This window comes from Glycine soja, chromosome 20 (genome assembly GCF_004193775.1).
Source record: "Glycine soja cultivar W05 chromosome 20, ASM419377v2, whole genome shotgun sequence".
Lineage (NCBI taxonomy): Eukaryota > Viridiplantae > Streptophyta > Magnoliopsida > Fabales > Fabaceae > Glycine > Glycine soja.
The window spans coordinates 1878069-1893793 of NC_041021.1; the positions used below are offsets into that span (position 1 = coordinate 1878069).

Sequence of the window (15725 nt, forward strand, 5' to 3'; positions counted from 1 at the left end):
TCTTGAGGAAAGAAACAATCTCGCCAAAGAAAAAGACTTATGCAATGAGATTTGAAATGTGATGGGTGATGTTAAGTTCTTAGCAAGTGATCTCAAGAAGGGATTGTTTAGCACAAATTTTCCGTTTATCAAGTATGAGATACAACTTTATTTGACAAAGGTCTAGACAACTTTGGTTGAAAAAGAGGGATGCAAATTTTAAGTTCTTTCATCGATATATTCAGAATAGGAGGCAGGCGAATGAAATATTAAACTTGGATATTCAAGGTGCTAGGGTGCAGGGGTGGAGCAACTAAAAAAATAGGGTAGTATGCCATTTTATGAAACACTTATAGAAAGACAATGAACACGAAATTTTTTTAGGGTTTGGTTTTTAAAATGATTGCTTCCGAAGATAGTAAGGCTTAATTATTCTTTTTATGGATGTGGAGATAACAGAGGTGGTTTGGGATAGTAAATGTGAGAGAAGTCTTCGATTATGATTTTTTTAGTATATATGTTGTGAATAGTTATTTTAGTTACAACTTATAAATCATGATGAATCTAACTTAGTTGAATAGTACGCATGAATTATTATAAATCTTTTAATATTTGAGTTCAATTTTTGCATATAAAAAACAAGTTACAAAAAGGTTGTCCTTTCAAAATAAAAGTGGTCAATTTCATAAATTTGGATTTTTTTTCCCATTTAAATCATATGTATTTTTCATTAGAAACAATCATGTTTGAACTAAATATAAACATTATGACTAACAAAGTTTTTCTTTCAAGTATTTAACATAACTAAATACACGGGACTTTGATTTAAAACCTCTAGTTAAGCTGAAAAAATTCTAAGTCAATTATCTAGGTGATGGTTTACAAACTTAAATATATGATTACATGATTGACTGAGATGTTTATAAAAAAATTAGCATGATTTATATAGACAATTGGTTTGTTTATTTATTCGTTATAATTGTATTTTGTTATCTTTGTTTATTTTACATTTTATTATTATTATTATTATTATTATTATTATTATTATTATTTATTTTGGGTGACTCAATCCATTTAACCTGCCGCTCATCAAAATGAGTCAAGTGAGTTGGATTGATGAATTGACTCTTTTTTTTAGAACCTCATGACTCTAATTAAAATGACATTATATATATATATATAAAAGAAGTATGAAAAATAAAGGACTACTTGGTCTTTAAAAATAAACAAAACAATCCACTCACCGGTGAACAATTTTTAGTAAATTTATTATCCGTGCATGTCTGGTTTAATGTTTAAATTAATTTTAGGTGTAGAATTGATTATAAATTAAAGTAATTTTAGATGATTTTTACATTAGATAAATTTTTTATATTAAGTATTACTAATAACATGTTTTTATAACAATAACATTCAAACACATAAATGGCATTTTTTAAAATTAATTTTATTTATGCTTATCCAAAACACGTGTTTCTCTTCAATAATCCTTCCTTCCATAATCCATCTAACCAAATATAATTATCGTTCGGATTCTTCTAAAGCGCCCATATTCTGTAACATTTTTTTTTATGTATTATTACTTGTTGAAGAAGATTTTCCTCTTTGAGGATTTTAACTTTTTTCATTTGCCATCTAACTCAACTATTGATGTATCCCCCAATTTTGCAATGCTGTTGCGTCTGGTTGATTGATGAATCATTAAAGTAAAAACGACAACAAAATGATGCATGAATATTCTGATACCTAGACTTGGAATCTAATCGTATCCACTATTGCTGGGCTCAATGTCGGGGATGATTGTATTCTGTTTTTTTTTTTATTATTATTTCTAAGATATTATTTTCTGACTCCTTAACAAATGTGGTTATATACGCACGTTGCATTAATTTAATTGAAAAGGAATTTATTCTTGAAATTTGAAAACCACGTCAGGAGGGGAAGAATTGGAGGAAAGAAAAAAAAAAAAAAGTGAAAATTACAAAACTAGTGTTGATTTCTGATTGCGTGACTTATTTGTTTAGACCTTTGCTCAAAATGACAAGGCATTTGACCAAAAGAAACAAGCATGTGTTTTGACATTAATGCACATTTCAACACTTTCAAACGAAACTCGAGAATGGTAAAGAGAATTTAACATAAGTTTCGTTAACAAGTAACTAATTGTTACCTTTTCATGTATATGTTTTGTTCAACAATAGCTTGAAGAATAAGGTGATTCTTTGTTGTCGCTTCATACATTTTTTGTTATGATATGCAAGAATTCTAATACTCAGGGAACGTTTATATCACATAATCTTATTAATTCAAAAATAAAAATATATACTCTGATATTTATTAGAAGATAATAAAAAAAATATTCATAGATATAATTCATTTTCACAAATTCATATTATATATACATGTTCTTATATCAGTTTATTTTCATGTAAACAGGTGAGAATCTTATATATTTCCACGTGAATATTTAAAATAATTTATCATTTATCTTTTATTCTATCTCATTTATTTAATATATTTTTAAACTAAAATAAATTTAAAGAGGTTGCTAAGGATAAGAATTGAATTTAACAAACAACTTTGATGAGAATAACATTCCTATGAATATTATTCCCAAAAATATAATCAAATGTTTCCATCAACTTTTTTTTGGGAAAAACGTAGGTTAATTAATAACAACAATAACAAAAGCCTTATTATTGCTTTATTTCAATAGATGAAAAAAAATTGAGAAACATATTTAGTAATTAGTAGCATTACTTGCTTTTGTATTAATTGTGTGCTCAATTGTTAAATGGTGGTGTCTTCCGGATCCTTACAACAACAACAAAAAATACTTCATTGCCGAACTTCTTAATTTTCAAAAATCATTATTTGATATTTTATGGGTTTTTCTTACTGACTTTTATGATTTTGTTATCATGGTTCATTATTTTGGAATAAAATAAATAAATTACTTCAATTCAATTCCTACTTCATTCTCTTAATATATTTAAAAATTAATTTATTTTTACTTTTGGTGTAGGAAAAATAAAACAAAATTCTTCTTATATAAACGTTATAGTTACCATGATTTGAGTTTTGGAATTACAAATTAATTATACTCATGAGTCTTTATTGTATCCTAAAAGAAATTCACCACCAACCTAAGTAATTACACTCAAATTATGATATTGATATAAGTGAACTAATTTAAAAATAATGTTTTTCATGAAAATATTATACATGTTTTCCTTCTTATCTCTTCTTTTTCTACTCTCCCAATATCCATTAATACCAACAAGATAAAATTCCAAAGTTCAAATCAAGATAAAATAGATTGTCTATAAAAATAATATATATAAAAAAGGTGTTTACTTGTTAAGGTTCAAAACAAGAAGAGCACCGACATCCACATCTATTCTGCAAAGCACTTTTTTTTATAAAAAAAAAGAGAGGATAAATATATTATATCATGAAGGATCAAAGAGTTAATACATGTAGTATTGTGATCAAAGAATTGTGGCCAAGCAAAGTAATTTTTATGATGCTTAAAAAATATTTCAATCTTCTTGTGAAAAAGAAATTCAATAAATTCAATTATTTATAAATTAATAAATAACATGTAATAGTAAGTCTCGTTTCATCCAAAAAACTAAATGTGTGTCTGAATTCAAGCACATGATCCATGACGCCAGCTTGCTTTTCCTAAAAATAATAGAAGTCATAAAAGTTGTTTCTAATAAACTTAATGATGGATACGTTTATTATTATTATTATTATTATTATTATTATTATTATTATTATTATTATTATTATTATTATTATTATATAATTGAAAAAATAAGTTAGACTAATCTTTTGTAAGAATTGATAAATAACATTTTAAAAAAATAATATGATCGTAATTTGTATATAATGGACTAAAATTTTCACATCATAAAAAAATAATATAGTCAAAATTTGAAAAAACTAAATATAAGAGCTTTCTGCAAGATGATAATATATAGTAGTACGTTTTACACGTATATATGAGTTAGCGCTGCGAAGAAAAGCCCCCATTACACATCACGGCTGAAAATTTTCTTAAGAAAAAGATCGCCAAAGTCAAAAAGGGTCAGTTCCGAGGGCCCTACACAAAAGCTCTATGTCTGCACACGGCTCTTCAGTGTATTTATTGTTGTAATTTTAATATTTATTTTAATTTTTTTTTAAAAAAAGATATAATTAAATGAAATAGAAAAGTTATGACATTTAAGAATTTAAAATTTAAGTCTCCCACCCTCAAGCAATCAGTTACATTTCCTAATAATTTCCTAATAATGTCAATAAAAATGGGAATCAAAAGGAGAAGAAGGATAATTATAGACTCATAATTAGTGATAAAAAAAGATTCTATTAAGCTTATGGTATTTGAACATGATTTTAAAAGGTAATGAGTCAATTGTTTTGTTCATTCTTTTTGCTTCTATTAAACTTTCTCTCTTTTTATTTTTGGGTCAATTATTTTTTTTTATGAGTTTTATAACCTTAACTCTGCTACGATGTTCCTATTGTATCCTGGGAGGTTTGTGTGGGACAACACGGATAAACCTTTTAGGTCAGTGACTTTCACACCTCAGAAAGTTTAATCGCATTCGTGATTTTCGATATCAACAACAACAATCTAAAATGTTTGTATCATGGTTAAAGTTGAAAAACCAGTCAACAATGTCGACGCTTCCAACCCCACGCCGCCGACTGCAACCTTTGCCAAGCTGCTATCTAATATCTCATAAATTGAGGTCTTCATTGGCCAAAATTTCTATCGTTGGCAAGAACGCGTTCATACTTTACTAGACATGCATGGAGTTGTCTTCGCTCTTTCCACTCCCAAACCTGATGTTGTTGATAATGGCAGTCAACTTTAACAATGAGTTCAAGCCAATAAGGTATGTCATCACACTTTGTTAAGTGTCTTGTCTAATGATCTTTTCGATGTCTACTGCTCCTACAAGGAATTCAAAGAGATATGATACTCTCTCATACTCAAATACACTGTTGAGGACGTGGTCAGATAGAGATTCATCATCACCAACTACTACTGTTTGACCATGAACGAAGAAAAAGACATCAAGGTACAAATCAATGAATACCACAAGCTGTTGGAAGACCTAAAGATTGAAAACATCTCTCTACTTGATGAGTTCATTTCTAAACTCCTAATTGAGAAGCTACCAGAGTCCTGGACAGACTATAAACAACAGTTAAAGCACAGACACAAACAGATGTCACTTCCAGATCTTATCACTCACATTATCATTGAAGATACGAATATGAAGGAAAGTGTTGCAGCAAGGACCAAAGCAATGTCTGCCAAGGAAAACACAGTACAAGACAAACCATTTCATAAGAGGTATGCCAACAAAACTGATCACAATAACAAAAATAAGTACAAATATAATAACCCACGTGTTGCTTCTTCTAATTCCATCCCACGTACTCCTGCTTCTAATCCTTCTTTCAAGAAAAAGGGAGCATGTTTTATTTGTGAGAAGCCAGGACATTTTGTTCCCCGGTGCAGGTACAAAGTTGTGAGAAATGACAATCCTCCTAAGCCTAAGGCTAACCTAGTTGAAGGAGATGACATTATTGATGCAGTCATTTCTCAAGTGAATGTTGTCACCAACGTGAATAAATGAGTGGTAGACTCTAGGGCTACCAGGCACATCTGTGCTAATAAGAGTATGTTTACCTCCTACGCTGCTGGGGGGATAGAGAAGAACAAGGTTGGGCTAACATTGTTGGGAAAGGTTGGGGTAAAGATATCCTTTGAGTTCGATAAGATAGTTATGACTAAGAATAATGTATTTGTGGGGAAGGGTTATTATGATCAGGGTTTCTTTGTACTTAATGTTTCTAAAGTGATTAATGAGAATGTATCTTCTTCTGCTTACTTGATTAATTCTTATGGTATATGGCATGCTAGATTAGGACATGTTAATCCAACGTATGTTATGAAATTGCAACGACTAGGTTTAATTAATATGCATGATAAACAAAGTAAGAAATATGAAATATGTGTTGAATCAAAAATTAACTAAGAAATCATGTCCTTTTGTACAACGTGAAACTGAACTGCTAGGCTTAATTTATTCTGATCTTATTGATTTTAAACAAACTGTGACAAGAGGAGGTAAAAGTTACTTTGTAACCTTTATAGATGATTACTCTAGATATACTAAAGTTTATCTAATTAGACACAAAGATGAAACATTTGATATGCTCTTATCTTATAAAGCCAAAGTTTAAAATCAATTGAATTGAAAAATCAAGAGGCTAAGATCTGATAGAGGTAGTGAGTACACTTTGTTTAATGACCTTTGTGAAAAAGAAGGTATAATTCATGAAGTAACCCCACCATATTCACCCGAGTCAAATGGAGTAGTTGAAAGGAAAAATAGAACCCTTAAGGAAATGATGAATGCTTTACTTGTTAGTTCCTTTGCTCCTAACAACCTTTGGGGAGAAGCCCTCTTGACTGCTTGTTTTTTACAAAATAGAATTCCACATAAGAAAATAGGTTTGAGCCCTTATGAGTTATGGAAAGGATATAAATCAAACCTCAGATATATGAGAGTGTGGGGGTGCCTAGCCAAAGTGATGTTACTTGAACCAAAGAAAAGGAAAATAGGATCTAAGACTTCTAATTGCCTATTTATTGGTTATACTGAACATAGTGCTTCCTATAGATTTCTAGTTCTTAAGAGTGATATGATTGAGTGCGACACCATCATGGAGACTAAGAATGTCGAATTCTTTGAGGACGTTTTTCCTTTGAGGTCTAGGGCTAGTTCCAATACCATTTCTAGTCTTGAACAACTAGTTGAAACCTATAGCAAACCTATAAGCGAGGATTTGAGGAGAAGTAAAAGACATAGGACAGAGAAATGTTTTGGAGATGACTTGTATACATATCTTATTAATGATGATCCCTTAAGTTTTTCAGAAGTTGTTAGTTCTTCAAATGCAAACCTTTGGGAGCAAGCCATTAGGACTGAAATTGACTCTATTGAAAAGAATAATACATGGATTTTAGTAGATCTACCTGAGGGTGCAAATCCTATTGGATGTAAATGGATCTTTAAGAGGAAGTATAATCGTGATGGATCTATAGATAAGTACAAGGAAAGGTTGGTTGCTAAAGGGTTTACTCATAAACTTAATATAGATTTTTTTTATACCTTTGAACCTGTTACAAGGATTTTGATAGCCTTAGCTGCAATCCATAAATTAGTGATTCATCAAATAGATGTTAAGACAATTTTCTTGAATGGTGATTTAAAGGAAGAGATATATATGACTCAACCTGAGGGGTGTGTGGTGGATGGTCAAGAGAATAAAGTGTGCAAACTTTTAAAATCCCTATATGGTTTAAAACAAGTACCTAAACAATGGCATGAAAAATTTAATGAGACTTTACTTGTTGATGGTTTTTCTAATAGTGATGCTGATATATGCGTATATAGAAAGCCTGTGAATGATGATCATGTTATTATATGCTTTTATGTGGATGACATGTTTATTTTTGATACATGCAATGATATAGTTTTTAAAACTAAATCTTTCTTAGCATCTGAATTTGATATGAAAGACATGGGTGAAGCAAGTATTATTTTGGGAGTTAAAATTATAAGGAAAGAAGATACTTATGATGCTAACTCTCAATTAAAGAAGAATAAAGGATAACCAATTGCTCAAACTTAATATGCCCAAATCATTGGGAGCTTACTGTATTTGATGAACTTTTTTAGACCTGATATTGCATATGCAGTAGGCAGATTGAGTAGATATACCCATAGTCCTAATTAGGACCATCAGGATGCACTTGTTAGACTCATTAGATATCTGAGAGCTACTATGGATTATGGTATTGAATACAATGGATTTCCCGCAGCACTTGAAGGGTATAGTGATGCTAATTGGATCTTTGATTTAGATGAGACAAAATCCACTAGTGATTATGTGTTTACTCTTAGTGGTGGTGCGATAGCTTGGAGATCAACCAGACAAACTATTATTGCTAGATTAATAATAGAGTTAAAGTTTGTTGCTCTAGAAATGGTTGGTAGTGAGGCTGAGTGGTTGAAAAACTTCTTAGCTAACATTCCTTTGGGAATGAAATTGACCCCATCAATATATATGCATTGTGATTCCCAGTCAGCATAGTGGTGGCTTAGAATAAAACATTCAATGGGAAAAATAAACATATACAACTGAAACATAATGTGGTTAAGCAACTGCTAAAAGATGGAACAATTTCCATAGATTATGTGAAGTCGGAAGGAAACATCGAGGGGAATGGGACTTAAGCCACTTGAAAGCAAACAAGTGACGGTAACTCAACCTTTGTGATTGGAGATCCCATGAAAAAGGTTTATATGGATAAAAACAAGTCACTTGTCAGTTCTGCTAACACTCAACATGATTTCTATCAATTTGCTTTTAGTCCTTTCCTATGGTATGAGAAAGTGTTAGAGCTGCATTAATGAGAGGATAAACTTTATAGTAAACTTTACATGTTTGAGAAAGCTTTACATCTTATAAAGTTTTTAATGATTCTCATATCCCTTATGGGTGGTGTATGATTTGTAGCATGCACTTGATGAAATCAGCTATATGAGTGTAAAGTGGGGCCACTTGCATGAGATCTTGGGGAGATCTCTAGAGCACTCATGAATATCAGGCACGCGCCTGGCCTAGTAACGCAATGTTAGTCGTCATTTACGACTAACTTTGTTATTGAATAGTTTCATGAAATTAGCATCTTTCCTCCAATTTATGGTTCTTTTTGTAGGAATTGTACATATTTCATGTTTAGTTTGATTTTACCTAATAGATATTCCCATTTTGTGAATTAATGTTGATATCACTTCAGTTTCAGGTCAAACGAAGAGAAGGTCTAGCAGTTGGTGTCTCGCTAAGCGAGGCCTATGCACTTAACGAGTGACATCCGCTAAGCGAGGCACTCAGCTCGCTTAGCGCATTGGGAAACCCTAAAAGAGGATCAGTCACAGATGCCCGCGCCCAATGTGCCACCAGCTCGCCCAGCGAGTCATTTGTCCCTTCTCGCGCTTAGCGCGCCTAGCTCGCTAAGCCAAATTTCACTAACTCGCGCTTAGCAAGCCTTTAGAATCTGAAAGGTCAATGAGCCTTTAAAACACTAAAGTGGGTGTAAAATCAAAGGGAAGAGTCGAAAAACAGAGCAATAGAAGAAGCTAGAATGACAGAGCCTCAGCCTCCAAGAGAGTTTAGGTTAAAGGAGTGATTTTAAGATTCTAGAGGTTGGAGGAGACATCCTCAACCATTTGTAGCCTTAGTTTTTCCTTAAAATCTATCCTTTGTGCTGAAAGTTGCTAACTTGTAATGGAAAGCTAAATCTCTTGTTGGGGAGTTCTGTTGAACCTTTGATGTAATATTCTCTTACTATCTATTTAAAGTTGTTTTTATGTGTTCATTGCTTCTATTTATGCTTATTTCTGTATGCTTGTGGCTTGATCACCCATTTGTATGCATAGTTAGGATTTTTAGTACTGGGAAGTGCTTTAAAATCTTAGAACTTGATAGAGCAAGCTAGAAAACTGTATGTCTGGGGACAGAGTGCACCAATCTAGTCCTTATTATGTTGTAATCGTAATGCAATTCTTATAGACTAAGTTTGTTGAGGGATCAAGGACGAGCTTTAAATAAAGTTAGGCCCATTCACTCGAGGGATCTTGGTTTGGGTAGTTTTTTAGCATAAGAACACTAAAACAATGTTAAATAGAGAAAAACATTTAGCAACATCAAAGTAAGTTCAGTAGAATGACCCAACGCTTGTTACTTGACTGTTTTACTTCTCAACTTTTAGATATTTTAATTTGTAGTTATTTAGACTTTTAGATAAAACCATTTTCAACATTTACTTGCTTCATACAAATGTTTGCTCATTGAACATATATTTTCTTAATGAAACAAGTTCCATGTGATTCGATACTTGGTTCTTACCGTTTTATATTACTTGTGCGACTCAATACACTTGCTGATTAGCATTGCAGAATATTATCGAACAAGTTTTGCTGCGAAACACGTAACACAATGATAACAACAAAGACTGTGGGGGTGTCTTATGATTGATAGACCGCTATCACGCGCCAAGTGTTTTTGGTTCATATAACTTGCTACACCAACTACACATGTGTTAAGTCCTATTATTTTAGGTCTGGTTCATATAGCTTGCTATACCAAGTTCGATGCATTACACCTCATGTTGACCCAGGAATTTTCTTTTATTTATTAAATGTAGTTTATTATTTTGAAATATGTAGGGGATGGTTGTAATTTTAATGTTTATTTCAAAAGAATTTTTTTAAAAAAGATTTAATTAAATAGACAAGGAAAGTTATGACATTTAAATTCAAGAATTTGAAATTCAAATCTCCTACCATTAATCAATCAGTTACATTTCCTATTAATGTCAATAAAAGTGGGAATCAAGAGAGGAACAATGACAATTACATGCTCATAATTATTGGTGATAAAAAAGGTTGATTGATGGTATTTGAAAATGATTTTAAAAGGTGATGAACCAACTGTTTTGTTCCTCCTATTTGCTTCTATTAAGCTTTCTCCAATAAAAATATACTACGTACATAAATGAAGATATATTTGACTCCAATCAAAGAATAATCTATATGTAATTTTAGTTGTTTTTTCTTGAAAAAATTAGTAATTGATAGTGTTTGAATATAACTTTGATATGTGAAGGGGTTATGTATGTGTACGTAATATTATTGATAGTTTTGCTCTCATTAATGATTGATTAAAGTAAATGTTTACCTGGATTTTGTTATCATATAGCTGGATACAGTAGTATTTATGATTTTGTAATATTATTGATAGTTTTGATCTCATTGATGGTTGATTAAAGTAAATGTTTACCTGTTTTTTGTTATCATATAGCAACATAGTATTTACGATTATGTGAATGACCGATTTTTTTGTAGAAAACTTAGCTGGACTATGTTAAGTGAGATCTCCTTTTTTAAGTATTTTTTTATATTCATAAAATTCAAACTCAAAATTTAGAGTGGTGAACCGATGATGCACATAGTTTGTCAGAAAATTTTGTTTCTAGGACAATAAGTCTACCAGGTAGGTACAGTTCTTAAGATAAATCTGCCCGTCTCTGAATGCCATATCAAACGAGAAAAAAATCATAAGTATTTTGTGTTTGAAACTGTGCGTCTAAATACAGAATGGATGAGAGTTTATATTGAGTTACTGAATTAATTAGGCATAAATAAAAGATATTCAATTTTCTCTGAATCAAATATTATATGAATAGTAAATTACATTTATTACAATAAATTCGGAATATCATATTTATATATTTATTTTTTTAAGAAATCTTAATTCAATTCTTTTCGGGTTAACATAAATATATTTTTAATGATTTGATTATAATTAGTTGACATGCACATAGACATCTATTTAACATTTATACTAATTCATTCAAGACAAGCATTCGTTAAATTTAAGGTGATGTATTTCAGGAAGATGCACGGAAGCATGATTAGTGATACGGAATCACAATAATGGTCAACTAACTTTCACCTAACCTCAATTTTTTTATCTTGTGGCGATGACTAGCTAGCTAGCTAGCCTCTAGTATTTTACCAAGTTGTGTGGAGTTCCTCTTTGCTTTTGAATGGTATTTTAGAGAATGCGCATCTTTGGAAGTTGGCGTGGGTTGGAAAGAGACAACCTGTCCAAAACAATATAAATATAAGGACAAACGGTGCCAATTAAAAAGCCCTTACCACTAAGGAACCATACATAAATCCTCTCTTTTTTTTTCCTTGTATTCTGCCTCCAAAATTTTTCAAACAAGGAAATACAGGAATTCCCTTGCTGAAGATAGCTCTATAAGACTATTATCTATATCATATCTGAGTAATTTTGAAACTCTTCAATCTCATTGTGTCACCCTCAGTCTCAAGTCACAATGGCAACATTTATCCGAAGAATAGCAATCAGCTATATTCTCGTGACATTGTTTTTCTCTTCAGGTGTCTTGCTTGTTTTGTTTTGTTTCTTTTTTTTTTCTGTTCATTATGCATGTTTTTGTTGTTGCATTTTTGCTTTACTTTTTCCCCTGGAGGCAATCCTGTTTGAGCTGACATTTTTGTTTTACTAACTTGATACCATTGATATGGAAAAAAAGTAGAATAATAAGTTTGGTTCCCTTGAAACTTTTTTAAGTACTAACGAATTTTCACTGATTTTGCAAACCACAGATATTGGATTTTTTGGACGTGTTGCATCATTTGGAATCAACTATGGCCAAGTAGCTAACAATTTGCCCCCTCCAGACAAAGTCCTTGAACTCTTCAGCAACTTAAAGGTCACAAAAACAAGAATTTATGACACCAACCCTCAGATTTTGACAGCTTTTGCTAAATCAAACGTTGAGGTCATTGTTACGGTTGAAAACAACATGCTAAGCCAGTTAAATGATCCACAACAAGCCCTTCAATGGGTGAGTGGCCATATCAAACCATACCTCCCAGACACAAAGATCACAGGAATTCAAGTAGGGAATGAGTTATACACAAATGGTGACAAAACTCTAATTCAGTATCTTGTTCCAGCAGTGGTGAACATCCACAATGCTCTAGTTCAGCTAGGCCTAGACTCCAACATCCACGTTTCGACGCCGAGTTCCTTAGAAGTGCTTCAGGAATCATACCCTCCTTCAGCTGGTAGTTTCAAGAGTGAGATCTCAGGGATCATGTCCCAGTTTTTGAACTTCTTGGCCACCACTAAGGCACCCTTTTGGATCAATGCATACCCTTACTTTGCATACAAGGATGACCCTAATAGGATTCCATTGGACTATGTTTTATTCAATCCTAATGAAGGAATGGTTGACCCTTACACCAACCTACACTATGATAACATGCTCTATGCTCAGGTGGATGCAGTCTCATTTGCCATTGCTAAATTGGGTTTTAGTGGGATTGAGGTTAGGGTATCTGAGACTGGTTGGCCATCCCAAGGAGACCCTAATGAGATTGGTGCGTCAGTGCAGAATGCTCAAACTTATAACAGGAATTTGCTGAGAAGGCAAATGGCTAATGAAGGGACACCTTTTAGTCCTAGAATGAGGTTGGAAGCATACATTTTTGCATTGTTCAATGAGGACATGAAGAGTGGAGCAACCTCGGAAAGGAACTATGGTCTCTTTCAACCTGATGAAACTATGGCTTACAATGTAGGGTTGGCTGCTTTTGCAGACTCATCCACTTCATCCACTTCAATTTCTCTTACCTCCTCTGCCACTAAAATAAAGGTAAAAATAAAAACCAGTCTTTTATTTCCCACCCCAACTCTACAAAAGTTATTTAGCTTATAGCAAAACTTATGACAGAACCAACATGATGTGGTAAATAACCTTGTCTTTTTTAAGCATATGGTCATGGGTTAGATCCATGTCTCGTGCATATGAAAAAATATCTGCTGGAAGAGGTTAACCTCTTAAATGAATCTCAATATCTTGAGAGATTAGTCATTGGCTTTTGGTCGAGATACCTTGGTTCACACAAAAAATAAAATTGTATGACAAAAAAAAAATGTAATCTAAACAATTGGGAGAAGAAGTTTATCAATTTAAAAGGGGTTTGTATTTGTATGTAATGTAATTTACAGATAGTCAAATTCATAATTATATATTTTAGCAAAATACTTTCAAGTTTCAAGTATGCTATCTTGGTATTTTTAAGTAGGTAGTTAGTAGTTGGTGCATTCTCAGCAGTGTCAATCTAATTATCTTCTGTTATCTTTCTTTTTTTTTCTTCTTATTTTTAAATCAAATTTTACTTTGAAGCAGGCAGCATCAAATGGATTTCAAAGCTTGTTCTTCTTCTGGATGTTTGTGTGTTTGCTGACTTCAGCCCTTTGTGGCTTTGTTTGAGAAGAATATTATTATATTCTTGTGGAGTGAATCATGTGTATATGTATCAAAATAACGAAAATTTGGGATAATACATCCTTCAAGTTGCAAAATGGAGTATCTCTAGTATGATCTATATTAAAGGTACCTATTTTGCAGAAATCAGGACCAACACACACACTTTCTAAATGATGAGGGCAACAAACAAAATCTACAATACGGCGAAGAGGCAAGGCAATTCAATTCAATTCAATTCATTTGGAAGATCAACTTTCACAGAGTGGCTACACTTTCATTCACTTACCCCGCCATTAGTCACATTCCAGCATCAACCATGTGGCAATGACGTTAGATTGAGCTTATTTTAGGAAGATAAGATCCAAAAAGCCACTTCATTCATTTATTAGCTGAATTGTCAAATAGGAAATATGTTTGTATATTGCTGATTTTTGTAGAATTGATTTCATTCATCAGAAGAAGAGAAAAATATATGTTTCTGATTGAGGAAAAGGTTTTAAGGCTAGGCTTGTCTTCCTTATGCCTCACCTTATTGGATGCTAAGAAAAGCCCCTTATTATGGGACGTGGAATCCACAACTGTTCTCTTTGTATATAAATAATTATAAAAGTACATTCTGGTATTAGTAATACCATTCTTTGATCTGTCATTTGCCCCTTTTATCAACTTGTGTATTTTTTTTTTACAATAACTTTAAAACTGTGGAGGGAAGCTTCACAGTCCTGAAGGATGGAGCGATATGGGTATTCTCCCTCTTGAAGGGGATATTTTTTGCAGGATTCAAGCTAGAGACCTTCTTGTGGAGTATTCCTGTACATATTTTCAAGCCTTAATGCGCTTCCATTGGGCCAAACTACTTTGGGTATCAACTTGTGTATTTTATCATAGTACAAAGTTCAAAAAAATATGATATTAATGAAAATCTAATTAAAGTGCTCAAAGTTAAGGCTTTGTTTGCCTCTTTTATTATCCTCAAGCAGACAATAGGACGGTTCTGCTTTATTCCCTGGCCAAATAACCGTCAGCATAGGGTCATTGCTGACCCCTTTAGCAAAGGTGCCTTTATAAAAAAAAAAAATCTATTTTATTTCTATTTTGAAGTGGACAATCAAATTTCAGCCTTATCAGAAGATGATGGGGATTGATCTAGCTCTTTGACATCAATGAAGGTGGTTGTGGTTGTGCACATGTACTCCTCAAATCCTCAAGCTGACCAACCCTGAAAAAATAGAAAGAAGAAGAAAACAATTCTTTTTCTTTAGGGGGCATAACATAATACAAAGGCAATTTGCAAACAAATCCCACTAAGTGTTTTTGCATCGTCATCATCTTGAGGAACTGAACATTCTGATTTAAAATTGCTTCCTGCATACAACTGTTAATATGACAACATTTTGGCCTTTTTAAAACTTTGATTACAAGTTTAACGTGACACATTCTCAAGTAGGGACCATCCCATAATAATCTCAACAAGTGCTTGACTAAGATAGAATTGGAAAGATTGTTGTCCTTGTATTCTAAGATGCCATTGCATATTCTTTTATAATGCGTTTGGATGAGAATTTTAACTGAGGGAAAAAATTTATTAGAGAATTTAATTTTTTTTATCTAAAATTTATTGTTTGGATTTTTTTTATAAAGAATTTAAATTTTTGAAATTTTAAAACAGAATTTTAGTGAAATTTTAATTTCTTTTTAAAAGGTAAGAAATTGAAATTATCTTCTTGACAGAAGAATTTTCTAAAAGCGTTTGCGTTTTCCCTTGATTTTCTCTTTC

The 15725-nt window shown here is 32.1% G+C and overlaps 1 protein-coding gene across 3 annotated transcripts; it reads left to right on the plus strand.

The window, feature by feature from the left end:
* Nucleotides 1-11802: 11802 nt before the first annotated feature.
* Nucleotides 11803-14582, plus strand: LOC114402714 (glucan endo-1,3-beta-glucosidase 14-like). Of its 3 annotated transcripts, none has more exons than XM_028365371.1 (3): nucleotides 11803-12047; nucleotides 12276-13330; nucleotides 13865-14582. In XM_028365371.1, exons 1-3 carry the CDS (start codon nucleotides 11984-11986, stop codon nucleotides 13949-13951), a joined length of 1206 nt encoding a protein of 401 aa, XP_028221172.1. In that variant the 5' UTR covers nucleotides 11803-11983; the 3' UTR covers nucleotides 13952-14582. The 3 variants fall into 3 exon arrangements, with proteins under 3 accessions (XP_028221172.1, XP_028221173.1, XP_028221174.1); XM_028365372.1 differs by having other exon boundaries at nucleotides 13868-14582; XM_028365373.1 differs by having other exon boundaries at nucleotides 14090-14582.
* Nucleotides 14583-15725: the final 1143 nt, after the last annotated feature.

Coding starts and splice junctions, on each gene's coding strand:
- LOC114402714 (XM_028365371.1), top strand. CDS start 11,984: ATGGCAACATTTATCCGAAGAATAGCAATCAGCTATATTCTCGTGACA. Junction 12,048..12,275: donor GACATTGTTTTTCTCTTCAG/GTGTCTTGCTTG, acceptor TGCAAACCACAG/ATATTGGATTTTTTGGACGT. Junction 13,331..13,864: donor CCTCTGCCACTAAAATAAAG/GTAAAAATAAAA, acceptor TTTACTTTGAAG/CAGGCAGCATCAAATGGATT.